We start from the raw sequence: 19,405 nt of genomic DNA on the forward strand, positions 1-19,405 counted from the left end.
TTGAGGATTTCACTGGCTGCAATTATAGTGTCTGTTTTCACATACATGGATTAATTATTCCTTACGCCACTATTTATGGGGCTGTATTGCTTCTGTACAGTACCTCCGTTCTCTTCCTTCCTTCTGTCTTTACCTCCTCCACAGAAATACATCTGACATACTGTTGGGTTTGGTATGGCTGCAGGGATGATTACACTATGACAGTGTCTAATTTAATAAACAATAAAGCCGCTGGTTTGTATATGTAAAGTTTGTCAATGGAAATAATGTTATCTGTGTGCTTTTTATCACCCCCACCACCAGCAGAATGTGCAGGCATGGCTTTGGCATTTCTAACCTGTGCATTAAGCATTATTTATTGCTCACTGTCTAAGCTGTTTTAGGTGGACTTTCCTGTCTTCTTAACTGATTAGCGCACAGGTTTTGTATTAACTGACTTGGTTAATGGTGTGATTTTCCTAGTTACTGAAATGCTTAAATCATTTCAACCTCTAGCATGGAAGCAGTTAAACATGTAAATGTATGGAAATAAGTTACACATGTGTGTCCACACTAGGAATCACAGCAATGTAATTGTAATGTACATAAGTTAGAGGTAATCAAAACAAGAGCAGTGTACGGTCCCGTGTTTCTTATGCTAAATTCTGTGCTGATAACACCCACATCTTTGTTGCCTCTGTTGCATATGCTTTCATGCTATCTGGATTGCCTTTCTCAAAGAATTCATAATCTAGGATGTTAGCTTGGAAGTACCATTTTTGGTCTAGGTGGAGGAATCTGTGAGCAGGTGAGCTAAGTAGTAAAGAAAAACACAAATGTTTGAGAGAAGTATAATAAATGCATTATTGTGTAGCTAGCCTTGCAGCTTTTCTCATTGCAATTAAAGTCAGCTTTATAGGAAAACGTTATTAGGGCAGCCAGGATGACCTTAGTTTGTCGTCTTCATGATGTATGTGTAGTAATACCATCTCCAATACGTGGTTACCTGCTGCTGTGCACAGAGAAATGCGGTGCTTAATTAATAAACAGGTCATCAGCAGCTTCTGTTCCTCCTCAGTTCAGCTTGTGTCCTTGAGCCATATTTTCTGCATATTATTCGAGTCCTGTTCTGTAGATACCTTCTCGCATGCTTTCTTTGCAGCATTCTTTAGTCTAGTACCTTCTTGCTTCACGCAAAGGAGCTCAAAAAAACAAGGTAGGCATGCTTAGTGGTAGCATCGCATGGGAAATCTGACACATGCTTAGAGTTCATTTCTGCAGGGCAGGCCCTGTCTGCCTTACCTGCGTTCCTTTCTTGAAACCCCTTCTTCATCCGTTCGACCTTCTCCTGCTCCTCCAGCAGATGAAGCGGGGGTCCCATGGGCAACACTCTCTGCTACATTCTACAACCCTGGCTTCTCCCCAGATTGCGTGCTGCCTGGATTGAGGGTGCTGTGGGAAAACAGTAGGTCATTAAAGGCTAAGTCTAAAGTGCAGAGGGAGGTTTGCAAATGAAAGTTGCAGGAGCATCTCTAATGTCTGATATATCTTGTGAAGCTTGTTTTGACTACCTTAATAAAGTTCTTTATATGTGTATTTTTTCCTTTGTCTATTCTTGTAGGGCTTTAAAAAAGCAGGCTGAACATCCTTTCCACCTTCCCTGGCAGATTTGTCTTATGACAATCCGAGCCCAAGTTCAGCAGCAGGGCTGAAACCTGTTAATCTGTTTTACAGGCTTCTGCTGCACAAGCTAGCAGTAGCAAATTGTTGTCCTCTGCATGAACTGCACTTGAGAAGGATGTTACGAGCTTTGCAAGTGACTTTCATGGGTATTTATTGAGAGCAGAGGAGCAAGGATGTTTGGGAATACTTTATTCCATTCTGGGCTCTGGAGGATGGTGTTTTCTGGGGATACAGGCTCACCATAGTTAACAGCTAGAGGTTTTAGAAGCGCTTTCTCTGAATTTTATTCTTTAATGAGAAGCTTTTACTTAGGCTTTAATGCGGAAATGGCCTCTTTCTTTCTTGAGAAGCAGTCCCCATAGGATCCCCCAAACAGCACGCAGAGGTGAGTTGTACAGTCTCTTGCCTTTATGGACTGCAATGCAGGAGGAGTTTGTGCAACTCTTGCAAAGGGAAGGGCAAGTGTGTTCTTGTCCTGTCTATGGAAACGCGTTGGCCTTTCTCTCAGAGGAAGCAGCAGTTAACAAAACAACATAGCCAGGATTTCTGGCTAAGTAGTCCGAGTTGTGAAGATCTTGGAAAGCTTGATTCATTATGGGTTCATTGCAATGGTAGTCGTTTACAGGGGCACAGGCTCCAGGCATATGAAGTGTGATGCCTGGTTCCCAAAGTAACATCCTGGAAAGGGGCAGAATTAGCGATATCATAGCACTTCTTACATAGCATATACATGCTTAACTGAGGTATCTGTTGGTTTTGGATCCAGAACTCATTTTGCTGCTACTTTTCTAAGGGATTTCATGGAAAATCTCAGTGTTTCCAAATTTCCAGTGATTTGTACATGGAATTTTGATGCTGAGTCTTCTCAAGGGTACAGAGAAAGTATTGAGAGCTGATAGTGGTTTGAATGAAATTCATGAAAGATGAAGGGGCAACCTTGATGTATGAAGCAATACAACAAACCATTCTAAGAAGGTTTTTTTTGTTGGTTGGTTGGGTTTTTTTCAACATCCAAATTTTTGAAAGGGAAATGACTCTGGTAGCTTTTTCTAAGTTTCTTTAAGTGTTCTCTCTGTGGAATCTGCATTTACAGGTTTATTGATAGGGATTTGAAGATGGGTATTGCTAAAATGTCTTTTTTAAGAAAAATTGACAGGCTCAAAGGAGAGTGGGTTGGAGCTAATGTATTTTTGCTTTTTATTTAAACATGATCCCGAGATGCAAGTTCCACTTTTTTACGTTGCTGCCTGCAAAGGGGTTCAGTGTTCTAAATATATAGATTATCATGGCCTTTGGGATGTTGTGCATCCATTGGTTTAGCTACTTTCTGGCTTTTGGTATTGAACGATAAACGCTCTGGTTCTGCTCCTATCCTCCATTATCTGTACTCACAGCAAACCTGACCATCTTAAACATGATTAAAATATAATTCAAAAGTTATTAGCTAATTATGACGCAAAGTACTTAATTTGCCATTGCACCCTAATAACTTAGAGGTACTCCTGATAACTTGGTAATAACCATATCATAAGCAAAAGGACACGGTTGCTACTAACTTAATAGGCAGCTTCCCTCAAGATAAAACATAAATAACATACCTCAATGAAATTGGATTCAAGCTTAGTAAAATTATCTTGGCAAGCAAAGAGAATATTTGTTAATTTTTCTGTGAAATGTTATCATTGCCAAGAAAACTTGGTTACAAAAAACAGAGATGGAAAAAGTATTTGCATGAATAATTGATTTAACATTTCATTGGTTTAAATGATTTTAGGAAAAGTGGTTTTGATATGCTCTGGAAAACTAAAAAGTTTTTAAGGACTTATTTGTAAGATACCAAACACTGTAGGAGATGTGGGGCTTAAAGGCTTGCAGTCTGCTCCGGTATATGCAGTGAGTGAGTGAGCCTGAAAAAAAAGATCAAGGAGAGATGGTGTTGTAAAGCATAAAATACCAGTGGTCAAGCTTGGGCTATGGAGCAGCGGGTGTGCAGGTGAGCCGTTGTGTGTAGCTGCTCATTGCCTGATGTCCTCACAAATGGCTGAAGCAAAATGCCTCTCGTGATGAGATGGAGTCTCCTTGACTTGGCGTGCAGGGTGGGCCGATCAGAAAGCCTGCTGGTCAGAGAGGTGTCTCAGGGTCCTAGAGGAAGAGAGAGGCTGTGGTACCGCTCTGTAGATAGTGGTTTGGCTGAAGGAACAGCCTATTTGGGGACTGCAAGACTTAAGTTTTCTGGAGACTGGTCTGTATGGTAGAAAAAGGGCTTGAGGGAGTGCGTGGTATCTGGAGGCAAGCGAAACTATGAGGGTCAGGGATAGATGGGTTTTCTTGGGAAGCGTCAGCAACTTCAATGTCTGTCGGACGGAGGAACCTCACTTTGTCCAAAGTGATGGGGATTGTGGGGATGAGGATCCTGGTTTGGGGTGGGGGAGTGGTTGGAGAGCAGAGGACAGACCCTTCTCAGCCACATCTGAAGCCTGTAATGCAATCTAGAGGTTCAGGAGGTTTGGCTGCTGCAGTATTGAAATTGCCTTTAAAACACTTACCTGCCCAGCCTTGTGTGAAAAGATGCAGATTTGGGTTGCAGCCTGTTCCTTTTATCTGTCTGTATCTCCTTGGTGAACCAGAGCAGAGAGAGAATACATTTGCAATTTTCAGGTATATGGTAAACAGAAACTCCCTGGCCCATCATCCACAGTCTGGGGATAGTGCTCTCCTGGCCTCACCCTTGCTGCTGTCGTGCGATGTGGGAGATTGTTTCCATCTGCCCACAGATATAGTTTTCTGGCCATAAGTCACCAGCTCTTGACATCCCATCCCAAGTATTTATTCCTTTTTTTTTCCTAAAATGTCAGTATTTCTACAAGTGCCATTTGCGTCTGGGTGGATGATGGTCCTGAGTTTGGGAATGGGGGTTTGAACATCCCAGGAGAAGGCTGTGACAGAGCCTATGTTTTTTGGCCTACTTCTGTTGGACATTCAGGCACCCTGCACCCACCATAAGGCTGTCAACCAGTATGCTATGTACGTCGGGGGAGTTCCTGCATTAGCTGTATTTCATAGTGTAATTATTACTTCTGGTGTGAGTCTCCTAGGTAGCTAGATCACCTGTTAAGCAAGGAAAATACAGGTTTTAATTTTTCTTGGAAAAACTTCCTTTTCAGACAAACAGAGATTAGGGTGTTGCTATTGACTTCTGGAGCCTCAGCCATCCATTTTTTTAGTTCACCCCAATGTTTCCTGTGGTCCACATATCCTCTTTTGTTCGGCTGTCAGTTAGTTACACGTCTCATCATCTCTACGCTCATCTGCGGCATGGAAAGGCATAGTTCACTCTCGTGTAAGTAGCATTCCTGCAACATGACTACACGGTGTTGTGCAATTTATTCTTTTCCAGTTAATGTGTCAGTTTGTCCATGTGGGTTGGATCCAATGACTATTAGTTAATTTTGTAATATGCCTGATTTGCTTTCATCTCTGTTCCTGGTGCTGCCTCTGCTCAGGCAGGTTTTAGCAAATCCCATGTTTCTTTTTTTTTGGTCTCTGATGCGTTCCCTGACGATACCACCTCATCATTTGAGATCCTTCCCATCTGCTCCTCACATGCTTTACTCTGCATTTAAGACTATTCACCACTTCTTGTCTATCTCAATTTCTTCTAAATGTTTTATTAGCCCTCTGAGATTGCCCTCACCTTTTCTGTTGCTTCCATTCTCAAATAACAATCTTAAGATGTTTGAAATGATCTCCATGTAAATGGTTCAGTTCTTTAATCTTTAGCAAATATTTCCACAAAGGTTTGACATCCTTCTACTCAGTATATGGGATTTATCTGTTCTTTAAAATGCCATGTAACATTTTCTTTTAAATCTCATAAGAGCTGATGTTTTACTACCTCCTCCCGTACATCCTTCTTGCTCTGTCATTTTGGCTTCTATATAAATACCTTTTCTATAGAAGGTTTAATGAGATTTTAGGTTTTAATACATATTTCCCCTGTTACCTTTGCTTTATAATCATTGTATTCATGCCTCTTCTCATAATGTAGGAACTGTCTGTGCCAAGGAATTCCTGAGACTCATGGACATGAAACCTTAAATTAAATGTAAGGAGGAAGAGATAAGAACAAATTATAATAGCACTGAGAGCAAGAGATTACGACAGGGTATTTGGTTAAAATGCGGTTTTCATAATATATGTTCCTGAAAATTGCAAATGTATTCTGTTATATCATGTTTATGAGCCAACTTTTGTTATGCAGAGTTATAAAGATTGCTAGGTATTCAGTTACTGTGGATCCAAATGACATGAGGTATTCAAAAAAGAAGAGCAGGTTGTTACTGATGTAGTGGTTCTCTGAAAAAAGAATAGAAACCTTGTTGTTCTCTGTTTAGGTAGGATAGCATTTGTCCCTGGCGTGGATACCTCTTCAAATGTACTAGCTTCTAGGGGACAGTGCAAAATTATATAATTTAGACATGCGAGGAGGTAAAATTAAATAGCCATGAGATGAGCATACCATTAAAGAGATCTAATTTATAATGGGCTCTTATGCAAATTGCCTTTGAGCATTCAGTAAAAGAAAATGAAAAGAAATTAATACGGACAATGTGGACTAAAAAGTCTCAGAGCAAAAAAAGTAAAAGCCTATTCCAGCTCGCTCTCCACACACCCCAGAGTGTTAAATAAGCATTCCCATTATCCACATAAATATAATGATGTAATAATAAAACTTGTATTCACTTATCCTTTTAAGTGTGAAACCCCAACTCACTTTGCCACAGTGGCTCCAACCAGGTGAGTAAGATTTCAACTAAAATGCTTTTCCTTTGCCATGTCATTCATTATTGGAGGGAGAGAGATGTGTTTTCATGAGTACTTTGCCCCTTGCCGGCCACTGAATATCCAACCTTGGTGGAGTCCCAGGCCGTTACTTACTTGCCCGGCCATTAGCACGGGGTTGTGGGTGCCAGGGCATCGCCAATGCTCTTGCTGCTGCATGGTTCCCTCTGCTGGGTTATTAAAAGGGCTTCACACCATCAGTTTTCCTCCCTTTTTTGTTGTTCTGCGAAAGACAGAGAGAGCAGGGAAAGCTGTCAGCTTAGAACTCTTGAAAATAGTTTATTGGAAAAGATTTTTCAATGAGTTTTGAGTTAGTAGTGCCCTGTGATAATGACAACAGTATGAAAAAGAATATGCTGAATATATTCAATAATAAAGAATCTGTTTTCTCAGAGGAAAAAAAAAGGTTTATTTCCACCTTAGATTGAAAGTAATGCAATATTCTTGCAGACATCAAAGCTTGCATCTTTTCCATGTTCCTTGTATCCCTTTGATTACAAAAGGGATGAATTTTAGCTCTGTCCACTGAGGCCACTAAAACAATCTGCAGAACTGTGGGGTTTTTTTCTTAGTGTTAAGAAAATCATGCAATAGTTGACTTGTTTAGTTAATATTGTCTATCTTGTTCCTAATTATTGCTGCTTTCTCAAATTCTCAACTGAAGGAGAAGTCTTTCTCTTTGTGTGTAATAATATATATAAATATTTGTACACTGAGAGCGCAACGTTATAAACACTTACACTATGTATATAGTTTTCCTGCAGACTGAGTGTATTTTTATACTTGACAAACAGTACTTCTTTCTGAAGAATCTGAGAAATCCTGTAAGCAATGCCATCTTCCCATTGTTTTCTGCCACTAAAACCAGGCTTGCAGCTGTACCTGTTTTGTGTCCTTAAAGTGAAACCAAATTCTCTGATGAAAGCAGAGTTTTCCACTGGTTATATTTTCAGCCCTTGAAGGATTTGATTTCTGGCAGTGGAATATGATACTTAAAGCCACAGACATTAATTATTACCCATTGGAGGTCGCACTTTCAACCCATGGGACATTAATTTTCCTGATATACAGAAAATTTCAGCCTGCTAGTTTTAATTAAATATTTCAGAAGTACATCTTCTTGTAAATGGACTACAGTTTTTTTTATCCTTTACCCTTGATATTTGGCTAATTCTGCATATAATTATAAGAGTATTTTGCAAGCCTTCTTCAAAGCACTTTCCTGTTTGGAAATCCATTCAGCTGTTATGTATTTGTCATTTAAAAAAAAAAACAAGTTCTTTTTGCCAATCATCAGCCAATGTTGTCAAGAAGGAGATGGGGAAAAACATCTTTCAGGTTTTCTTGGGAAGTGAAATTATAATAAACATAACTTATCAGGCCCTTCTTGTGCCAGTGGATTGATGTCTCTTAAGCATTTAGAATTGCAGTGCGAGACCAAGCAGGAGTAACAGTGGAGCTATGAGTGACAGAGAGAATGGTTACTCAAATATTATTGTATAGAGAAGTTGCCAAGCGAGGCACAGCAGAGAGCTTGCCACTGTGCTTCCAGGAGCTCAAGAGTACGGGGGGAGGCTGGAGGGTGAAGGCATCGGTCATTCCCTAGATCCTGGCATAGCCCAGTCTCCTCTCCTGAAGGGTGTAGCAAATGCAGCTTAGGAGAAGGACCATGCCACCAGATTTGGATTCCATATTATCTGAAGTCCTTCCCTGGAGGCCACGTGTAGGAGGCTGGAACCTACATTTTCCCACCTGAAAAGGAAAAAGGCTTTAATTTTGGTTACAGAAGTCTCTCTGCTGCGGGTCTACCCTTCCAAAGCTGTTTTAACATGTGAAAGTGCAGTTGTGTATTGTAAAGTGATCCTGGCAGCAGATTCAAGGGCAATGGGACTTCGCAGTTCCTTGTTTTTGCTGCTGCTGCAAAGCAGCAGTGCGCTAAGGTAGCACTTTCTGTTAACTCTTCCAGCCCAGACCCAATGGCTTTCAGGTCCCAGGTAGCACTCCTGATGGTTGTGCATTCCTGTCAGAATTATGGGTTTATCAGAAGACTCCGTCCTCTGATACTATCTTGTTCTTCTCCTAAACAATTAATAAAATGAAGACAAAAAGCCTAGAGGTTTAAAATCCTAGAATCATATAATAGTTTGGGTTGGAAGGGACCTTAAAGATCATCTACTTCCACCCCCCTGCCATGGGCAGGGACACCTTCCACTAGACCAGGTTGCTCAAAGCCCCATCCGACCTGGCCTTGAACACTTCCAGGGCTGAGGCATCCACAGCTTCTCTGGGCAACCTGTTCCAGTGCCTCACTACTCTCATAGTGAGGAATTTCTTCCTTATATCTCATCTAAATCTACCCTCTTTCAGTTTAAAGCCATTCCCCCTTGTCCTATCACTACATGCCTTTGTAAAAAGTCCCTCTCCAGCTTTCTTGTAGGCCCCCTTCAGGTACTGGAAGACTGCAATAAGGTCTCCGCAGACCCTTCTCTTCTCCAGGCTGAACAACCCCAACAATCTCAGCCTGACTTCATAGGAGAGGTGCTCCAGCTCTCTGATCATTTTCGTGGCCCTTCTCTGAACCCGCTCCAACAGGTCCGTGTCCTTCGTATGTTGGGGGCCCCAGAGCGGAACACAGTAAATATGTAATTAGAGTAGTAATTTAGAACTAGGAAAATATTGCAGAAATCAATTACTATTATACATTTCAGTACTGACTGACTTGACCAAATATATATGTTTTGTGTGCGAGTTCCATGATAGATCCCAAGACAACGTGTTTGAGTATAAGGGAAAATGAATTCTAAATGCCGAGTGCATCCATATTAGACATAAATGTTACTCATCCACCTAGTGAACAGGAACCTGTATTATATGGCCTGTTGCAGCTTAAATTTTGAGCAGCAGGGCAGGCAGTAACAAGTATCTGAGGAAGAAAGCTTGAATTGTTTAAAGGGATGGCTTTGAAAAAAATACTTTGTACCTGATCATTCTGCAAAATATATTTAATTCCTTATAAGTTACTGATTTCATGCGATTTGAATTGATTCAGTCATTTCCTACAGAATTGTAAATGGCCAGTTGAGGTTAATGGGATTTTCTTTCTTTCCTGGTCTTCATCTCTCCCAGCTGGTGAGAAAGAATAGATGAGACTTGTATTCTGTTCACAGCTTGTTACTGGGCGTATTACCGAGGTCCCTGCTGCGGGCACAGACATCACTTCAAACTCCGTTTGGGTTGGCTGTGCCATTTTCAAAGGGAGGGTGTATGGCTGTGGGTGTGAAGTGGTGTGTGGTCACCTGGAGCCCTGTCCCTCTGCAGTTCCCCGAGACCCTGCTGCAAGCCCTGCCATCTCCCCCTCTTTGGGAACCGCTTCTGTCTTTTGCCTTTTGAACCTTTCCTGGAGATCCCCTTCTGTTGGCTGATGGATTGGGGGTGTCTCTCGGCCTGGGATGCTTCGTGCAGCCAGGAGGGCTGATCACTTCAGAGTTTTTGGTGGGTTTTTTTTTCTACTGGTGGTGAGGAATGCTTGGTTCTTCACTTCTTCTATAACAAAAATAGCGCGCCATGACTGTTTGTTTTGCTTGCTGTATCCTTTTCTTGAGAAGACAGATTTGTACCTTACCTAGGCCACAAACTGAGCGTGGTCAGGGAACGAAAGTGCCTGTTGGCCCTCTAGCTCCATGCTGATGTATGGTGATGCTACTGTATGCTCTTTAGTAGCCTGCAGAGGTTTTACTGTGCTGGTTCCCAAAACAAATTGGTTATATTGGGACAAAAACTACATGTGAATGAGCCTTTTCATTAAAACAATGAAAAAGCAGAATCTGCAGAATATTGCTGAACGTAATAGGTTGTGACAAGGCTCTAAAATCACCTCCCAGATTGTCGGTAGTATTTCACACGGAGTGTCCGTGTGACGCATCGCAAGCAAGCTATTTCGAGACCATTTTGTTTACAGTTCTGGTGTTGGAAAGAATCAGAAAGTACTTCCACATTGCACATACAGACATATAAACAGGCACATGAAATCAAACCTACCAGTCGCTCCTGCTGATTCCATTAGGAAACCACCAGTGACTCAGGAGCGTTTTGGAAACGCCCCGGTGCAGAAACACAACATGTATTTCGTGTTACTCTGGCAAGGGTTTTGTTTGGTGTTTTCAGCCCTTCCTACTGCTCAAACTAAAGCTGGTTTGTGAGGCAACACGTCTAGAAAACGTGTGTGCACCCAGCGGTTGATATTGCAAGAACTGTTGGCAAGCGGAGGCTATCTAGGCGGCTGCGTGGTTCTGGTGGTCGGTGGGTGGTCTCTAAAAACTGAGGCCTGATTTTCCTGATTATTTTAGAGTGTGTTAATTGATACCTGCAACAAACAGTTAATTTTTACTGTGAAATCATTATCTTGCATTGAAATGTTATAACCTTTGTATCCCCACCTACTTATTCCCACAATGTGCTGCCCCCTCGGCTGTGCCTGCCCAAGTGTTGGTTGCAGTAAATGGCATCTGAAAAATGAACTGGGTTTAAAAACAGAAACCAAGCAAACAACAACAACAAAAAAAACCCAACCAAAAAAAACCAAACCACATTTCCCAAATGCAATTTCCAAACTAAATCAGGTTCACCGTGCAGTCCCCGGGAAAGCAGAATGGAGTCAATCAAGGGGGTTGGTGCATCTGGGGGGATGGGGTTTGCTGATGGGGGCTATCAAGAGAGGTGTCCAAAATAATCGAGGGGGTGTCATCTCACAAGACGCGGATTTGGGCAGTGAGGCTGGTGCGAGAGGCTCCTGCCCCGGCTGCTTCCCCTCCACCTCCCCAGCTATGCAACTGAGAAGTTTCTGAGGCTGTGCTGGAAAACATGCAGCTTAAATCGTGGTTTGAAACCAGCCCTTTTTGTTACAAAGCAGAGCTGCAGAGCTGCTTTGGTGAAGTCGGCACGAGGGGGTTTTGCAGCGTTGGGCTGTTTGAGCGGCTGCTGAGCCGAGCTTGGTCTGACCCTGCCGCTTGCCTCTTGTTTTCTCTCCAGAATCGGCCGGCTTTTTGATGGCACGGAGCCCATTGTTCTCGACAGTCTCAAGCAGCATTATTTCATCGACAGAGATGGGCAGATGTTCAGATATATCTTGAATTTTTTAAGGACATCGAAACTCCTCATTCCTGATGATTTCAAGGTGAGATTTCAAGGGACTCATGTGTTTTTCATGTACCTTGGTAATGCAAGTATCTGGCGTGTAGTCAAAACAGAGCCTTAGGTGGGGCGATGGGACTTGTATAGGGTATGGTGTTTGATTTCAGGTACGTGGCAGAAGTAAGTGTGGGGTTGCTAAGGTGGCATCAATATTAAATTTTCCCCTCCTGGCTATAGCATAATGGAGCAACCTTGCCATGTTTGACCTAAAGAAATTAAATATTGTAGGATGCTGATGGAGATGGAAAGGATGTTACAATCTGGAACCGACTGCTCGTGAGCTGTGCTGATTACTTGTCCTCTCATCCGCTTTTATGCTTCCCCTCTGATTGCAGCAGCTCCAGCTTCCACTCCCATGCTGAAATTCAGAGAATGGTGTGGGAATCACAGTATTGACAAAATAAACTGCACACATGGTAATATTTGAGCATTAAGTCATAGAATATTTTCTCCCTCAGACTCTTGAATGCATACTGCAAGTTTAATTTTGGAGTTTTAGAGAAGTCAGGGATGAATAGTTCCACGTTTATTATTTAAACTTTATTAAAGAGCCTGCTTTTTTTTCTTTTTAATAACAAATTTAATTTGTGGTATATCACCACATTAGACATTAGCCTACAGAGGCAGAGCTTCAGACTCCATGTGATGTTCTGTGTTTATCTGCTTGTAGGTACGTGGGTGTATATGTGGTGTCAGCGAAGAGAGCGCTGGAGACCCGCAGTTGCAATCAGAACAGATCTTTATCGTTACTTAATGAATGCATATCAGCGTAGCTGGCTGTGCCATTAGTTCACCGTAGGAAATACAGCAATTGAGATTGAACAGGAGAGGTGATGGGGAAGGGTTAGAGCAGTTCACACTGGCATGCAGTCTTTTATCCCTCGTATCTGAGACAGATTTTCAAGTGTTTTGGGCATAATAGGTGTGAGGTGGAGTTCAAGAGCCACATTGCGGCAACCTTTGAATCATCTGCTGTAGATGCATACTTACTTCTCCCATGCGTGACAAGGGTAAACCTGCCTGAATAACATGGGAGTTTGGGCCTAGCCAATAAGCACCACATTCCTCTTTTCAAGCCTTAGCATGGCTTTGTGCCGCGCTCAGCGTTTGCCCTGAGGGTAGTCAGAAATATAGAAAAAGGAAAAGCCACCTTCCATGCAGTATTAAGAAGCTATATATGCAGAGCCTTTTAAACACATAAATACACAGTAGCTGTGCTGAAATTAAAAATGTAACTCCTGGCAAGTTCAACCATCCAACATGATGTTCAAAGGGGTGTCCTTCCCAGTTATACTTTAAGGTGTCCAAAAGATGAGTGCTTAAAATGAACAGCGGTCCTTGTTTCTTAGAAACATATAGATTAGGTGACTTTTTTGTTACACATTAAATGTGAGCAGTATTTTGAGCATGATTTAGGTGTTCCATTCTCATCAAGTATTTGGTTTCTAGCTCAAATTCAGGGCCATATTGATAGCAGTCTTCTCTTGTCGTCATTCTATTTCTCGGTCTTCCCTAATTCTCATGTATTGCTTTTCTCTGTATACGTATTTTCTAAATGGTCTTATGCTCTTAAACCTAGAAAAACAAGATTTTTTTTTTTTAATTTAAAAAATGGCAGTAGACAGACTCCAGATCATCAGTTCTAAATTACTTCTGTACTGGCTGTGCTTAGAAATGCATTCTTTCTGCTCTGGTGTTTGAGACAATGTGGTAAACAATACTGTTGGCAAAATGGGGAGGTATTAAAAAATACTTAATTTTTAAAATGCAGTAATATGTGCAATCCATTATGCAAATATCTGGATCGTTTTACACTAAGAATCATTGCAGGCTCCCTCATTTACATTCTTATACCTGTTACAATGCCTGCTAGTATTGCTGTAAGACGTGATGGATCCTAGTGATGAATTTTCTGAATCCTGATTGAATTTTGTTCCATCTGTTCAATGAGGTCATTACTCTATGACATCACTATGGGGATAAAATATGGGGAAAAGTGGGATTTTTGCCTGGATTATTCCATAGCAGAAGGAAGTTGGGCAAGCATAGCCTCCCCCTCCCCTCACAAGTGCTGCTATGCCCAGTCTGTTTCAAGTGGCTGATGGTTATTTTTTGCTTGCACTGTTATTTTATTGCACCTTCCTACCCAGTAATTATGAACTATGACTGAAGGGTTCCAGATCTACAGCAGCGTTAGCCTGAATAACCGTATACATTAAGCGGTACATTAGCAATGGCTCTTTCTTAATTGTGTACAGTAATATATGTGTCTTTCAGGATTACAGTTTGTTATATGAAGAAGCAAAGTATTTCCAGCTTCAGCCCATGCTAGGAGAGATGGAAAGGTGGAAACAGGACCGGGAGAGTGGCCGCTTCTCAAAGTCTTGTGAGTGCCTGGTGGTGCGAGTTGCCCCAGATCTTGGAGAGAGGATTACACTAAGTGGCGATAAGTCATTGATAGAAGAAGTGTTTCCAGAAATCGGTGACGTGATGTGTAATTCTGTCAACGCTGGCTGGAATCACGACTCGACGCATGTCATCCGATTTCCACTGAACGGATACTGTCACCTCAACTCAGTTCAGGTAGGAAGTCACGTATGCATTTTTTGGAAGGGAGCCTGCTGGCCAGGTACCAGTGGGTTGACCCTGTCACTGGAGCGTTTTGGTGAACAAAATCAGCTGGAGGCTGTGACCTAGTTATTTACTTCTATGGGTTAGGGCTGCTTTCTCGACTTAATTCACATGTATCATCACCAAATCTCTTTGAGAGCAAACTGAGACATTTTGGGGGGATTTTGGCTTATATTGTTAAAAGCTAAAGATCAAGGTAAACAAAAATTGCACAGATGTCCTGATGGTTGTTTCCGAGTCTCTTTTCCCACCCCCTCCTTTTTGAGATTTGTCTGCTGTGCAATTAGCCGTGCTCGGGTATTTTGCCGACCTGAAGCAATACATGTAAAGGCATGGCATGTCTTGTTTTAAGCGTTTTTAAACTACGGCTTGCTTCTCCCCCCATCCCAGTCCTCTGCAGCCTTCTGCTGCTCTGCTTGCCCTTGCTGTCCCAACACACATGCAAGCCCATTTGCTAATTGGTGAAACAGCTGGGAAAGACTAAGTAGGCACCTGCTCCCAGCACAACCCCAGTGAGGTCTGGTCGTGCCGGACAGAGGGTCCCACGTCCGGCAGGGTGCGGGAGCTTCAGCCCCCATTTGGGGCTGGTGGCCATCACAGCTGGCCCTGGTGAAGCCCTGGAAGAGTCTCCTTCACAAGTGAGGTGAAGGAAGCCCAGGCAGCAGAACAGATAAAGATTATGATAAAAGTAGCAAGGAGTATAAAAAAGGGAAAGAATGCCTCAGCCCTGCAGTTACAGTAACCCAGCAAGAACATGGGTAACTGAAAAAAAAAAAAAAAATAGTGGAATAGTGGTGTGGAAGGAGACCGTGTTCTTAGCAGCCTGGAGCTGGGAGCTGAGGTCTTTGTACCATCATTTGTTGGGTGAGGTGTGTTGGGCACATCCCCCTGCCACTCCGAGAGGCCTGCCTGACTCTTCTTTTTTCCTTGTGTTTTTTTTTGTTTTGTTTTGTTTCCTTTTTTTCTTTTTGCCACTGGAACAAACACCCAGGTTGTGAAAAGGGAGGAAAGAAGGTAGAACTCGTTAGTCCCATAATTAAAGTTAAAAGGTCCCAGGTTTTACCACAGGTAACCATAGCCACAAACCTTCGTAGTCGCGGTTGGTTTTTAAATGTCTAGAAAACATGATGGTAACTTTTCTGAAATTATGACTGCAGTATCTGCCATGTCATGATTTAGTTGAGGTGTTTGCTCAGCAACCTCTGGTATCTGCTGCGCAATCCTCTATTTGCACTTTTGTATTGTAAATTTTGTGAAGCAGAGAATGCGTTTTTTCAGGCATGTTTCCGTGGCTAAAAGAATACTGGATTTGTTGACAGTACTAAAAAAATAAAACATGTTTTTCTTCATTTTTCGTATTGCTCAGTGGCCAAAGTCAGCAAAAATCAGTCCAGTACAATGAAGCTGAGGAAACCAGTTAGCGGATCTGCGTAACCACTTTTGTTTCCTAGCTGAATCCATTTGAAAACAGCAGTTATCATCCTCGGACAGCAAATAGTCTGTTTATTTATGTATACATTGGTGTTTGTTTCCTCTTTTTTTGCAGGTACTTGAGAGGTTACAGCAAAGAGGGTTTGAGATTGTTGGCTCATGTGGAGGTGGGGTGGACTCTTCCCAATTCAGTGAATACGTACTGAGACGAGAACTCAGAAGGACATCTCGTGCACCCTCCGTCATTCGAATAAAGCAAGAGCCTCTGGACTAAAATGGACATGTTTCTTTATGCAAAAAAAAAAAAAAAAAGAAAAAAAAGAAAAAAGAGAGAGGAAAAAAAAAGGGGGGGGGGGACGTTTCATGTTCAGTTTGGACTCCAAACAAGTCCTGGAACTAAAATTGAATAAAAGACACATTTATATCAAATATAGAGACCACACCTGAATTCATATGGGAACATTTGGAATAGTAGTAATAATAATAATAACCTCAAGGTGTAAAAGAAAACACACACACACACACATATATAAAAAAATATGTATGTATATGTATGTATGTACATATATATATGTATGTATATGTCAAAGGGTAGGAAATGCAACAACAAAAAAGTGGTAGATGAGGTTGGTGCTGTGATGGCCATTAAGTGTCCTAGGCCTTACTCGGGCCCACTTAACGGTGTACAAGCCATTACCATTGGGGGATACATAGACTACTCTTCACCCATTTTCCATTGCCAAACAGCCATCCACTTTTTAGTGGTGTACACACCTTGACTCAACTTTATTTGCATATGGAGGTTTATGTCTGTCTTTTTTAGAGGTGGATGGGCAGGTGTTCAGGAGACAACCATCCATTGCGTTGGAAAGATAGTCGACTGAAATTTTAAATGTAGTTTGTACAGAAGTCGCACACTTTTTGTCTGCCCTCACAGATGTGAAAGGTTAACTTTTCTTTTGAATGAATTTTTTTGTTGTTTGTTTTGTTTTGTGTTTTTTCAAAGGGGGCCAGAATAATTAATATTTGGTAGAGATGCTCTGGTTTGAATCTGCTGCTTTCCTACAATTTTTTCAAATTTTATAATGTATTAAATACAATAAACTCTGTTTAAAGTAACAAGGGTCTGATTTAAGCCAGTAGAAGCAGAGAGGTGGGATTTAGCTCACTGCACTCTAGTGCGTGAAGTGGTGGCCGCTCTGGCAGGCAGCGGGCGGGCGGCGCTGCCCGCGCATGGTGGAGTGAGTTAAAGGCAGCAGACGCTGTTGCGGGATCTGTCTGGTGTGCCGCAGGTTGCTGGTCTTCCTTCAGTGCTGTCCTTTTTAAGCTTTGTCCCGGTTTGAAGAGAGGCTGTTGGTCAAACTTGAAAATAACACCAGCTCAACCCAGGGAAACCCGTCAAAAAATGACACCTGGTTCTGTAACCTTCAATGTAACGGTCAATAGTTGCATCCTTCCCTCTTGACTAAGGAGTTGGCAGCTTCAACTCTCCCAGCCCTTGCCCTGCTGAGTGTTAGCCAGCCTGTTTGTTTTTAATGTTGTTCGTTTCCCTCGTTTAAAGCTCGTGTTCTTCTGCCTAGAGGGTGAGATGGTCAGCCCTTCGTGTTACGCCATCGGCTGCGTTGCTCTTGATAGCAGGCGGTAAGTCGATGTCCTGCGTAGATGTCCTGCAAGTTGTTCACTTGCAGAGTCTCACCAAGGCCACCTCTGCAGCCACCTGGTTCGGGCTGGTGAGATTTTGCAAAGGCATCACATCACGATACCGCTGCACAGACCGTTCACAAGTTGATGCTTTCACCACCTAAGATGCACCAGCAACCACCATCTTTCCTCCAAAGTATCTTTTTATGCAATATTCCAGAACATGACTGTGTATTCATCCTAGTATGGAAGTTTCTATCGACGCAATGGTGCCGGTGTTCCATTCATTTTGGTGACACTTTGCTATTTATTTAAGAAAAGAAAAAAAGAAATTGTTAAATACATGTAACAAGGTTTTTAATATAGTCTGATAACTAAAAAAAATGCTACCATTTTTCTGGTTTTTATTAAAAGATGTCAGAGGGCATACTTAACTCTCTGGCAGCACATATCAATGGTTTTGAAATTATAGAAATGTGGAAATGTGTGAGGGAGGGGGCTCCAAAAATTAAGGTTCATTAGCGGGTTATTAGATCTTCAATGTGATGCTGATCTGTCTATTCACAGTACTGAAACAGCTGCCTCATTGAAAATGCTTCTTTTCAATTAGCAGCAAGTAGTCCTCTTACAAAATAAACAAATGCTTGTTCTTACTGCCCACAATTTGGTTGTTAGTTTGCATAGAAGACAGAAAGCTAAAATCCTGGGAAATAAATATTTTTAACAGATCTTCAAGCTGTTGGAAGTGGTATGAAATTTGTGATGTTGAAAAAGATGTCAGTCCCCATGGGTTGAGAGCACAGGGGTTACCAGTGTGACCTGATGTTTCAGAGACTGTGTGCTGCAGAAACCCTCCCTGTATTTCCAGGTGGAGCCTCACTTTCTGGGGCTTCCGCAGTGTACCTGGAGATATGTTTATACTGTCTGTTAAGCCCAAAGGTACTCTCAAATCCAGACCTGCCCTGCTAGCCACCATGTTTATGTATGGGCACGTGCTCCGGTGCAGGCTGGAGCCGGTGGGCTGTGGCTCCTTTCCCTGCTCCCCACTACTTGGCCAGCAGGTAGCCTGGCCAGGAGCATCAGCAGCCCTGAAATTGGCCCTGCAGCGCCTGCCTCAGCGCTGGCAGCACCCGTGCCGCCCGCAGCCTTTGCACAGGCTGGGTGTGGAGGGTGAGGAGCTTTGCCACTAATGCTTTTTGTTGCGTTGGTCCCAAAGCCACAGGCTGTGCTTGGCCGGCGGTTTTGCTTGCTCAGCACGTACCTGTCCAACTCAATGACATAGAGGATACCTTTGTGCTCCTCCCAAATCCCCAACTGGCTGGTCACCCTCCCACCGTTCGTTGTTGATGGAGTCAAAAATCACTCTGAGACCCTGAATGTAAATGTCACTGCAATTATGGTGTGGTTATGGAGTAAGAGGTCATGAATAAAGAAAGCCATGGCTGCTGAAAAATGTATGCAGGAATATAAGCTAGACGTAGTTTTTAGAGCGCAAATGAGATTAGTCCTGTTTGCAACTGAGGCTTGTAACCATGTGTTTTTAAAATGTTCTTTAGAAAAACTGATCAACAGACAAATGAGCAATATATCCAGGAAGGGGAGAGTGGGGGGGACTAAGGACAACCCGATTATGGTCAGCTCTTTTCTGGGGGTTAGTAATTTTGACATGTACAATAGCTAAATTTATCTAATTTTTTATTAAAAAGTATGACTCCATTTTATGCTATCAGTGGTGCTGTATTTAATAACAAGAGGAAGAGCTGCAGTGAACAGTAGCTGCCAACATTGTACTTCAGCAACTTAGTTAAGCAGCTGCCAGGAGAACTGCTGTGAACATGCAGAGATTGCAGATGCCACCTCACGCCCCTTCCCAGAATGAGACACAGGCAGAGGAACTGGGTCTTCACCCTTTGGTAACGTGAATGCTGGATTTCTGCAATAACCATCGACTCGGGGTTTAATTCTTCCCCTGTTGCCTCCCTAATGTACCAAACAGCTACGTAATGTA

The 19,405-nt window shown here is 42.3% G+C and overlaps 1 protein-coding gene across 9 annotated transcripts in view; it reads left to right on the top strand.

Annotated features, from left to right (window-relative positions):
• The window catches only part of KCTD1 (potassium channel tetramerization domain containing 1), a 110,521-nt gene extending 92,395 nt beyond the window's left edge, over window positions 1–18,126 (top strand). For all 9 annotated transcript variants that reach the window (XM_087754606.1, XM_087754614.1, XM_087754579.1 and 6 more), the window contains exons 3-5: window positions 11,533–11,677; window positions 13,972–14,277; window positions 15,872–18,126. In XM_087754606.1, coding sequence (XP_087610732.1) covers window positions 11,533–11,677; window positions 13,972–14,277; window positions 15,872–16,030 — 610 coding nt within the window. In that variant the 3' untranslated portion in view covers window positions 16,031–18,126. The remainder of the gene's footprint in view (window positions 1–11,532; window positions 11,678–13,971; window positions 14,278–15,871) is intronic.
• Window positions 18,127–19,405: the final 1,279 nt, after the last annotated feature.

This window comes from Nipponia nippon, unplaced genomic scaffold (genome assembly GCF_047370975.1).
Source record: "Nipponia nippon isolate SJK-2023a ecotype South Korea unplaced genomic scaffold, ASM4737097v1 scaffold_1, whole genome shotgun sequence".
Lineage (NCBI taxonomy): Eukaryota > Metazoa > Chordata > Aves > Pelecaniformes > Threskiornithidae > Nipponia > Nipponia nippon.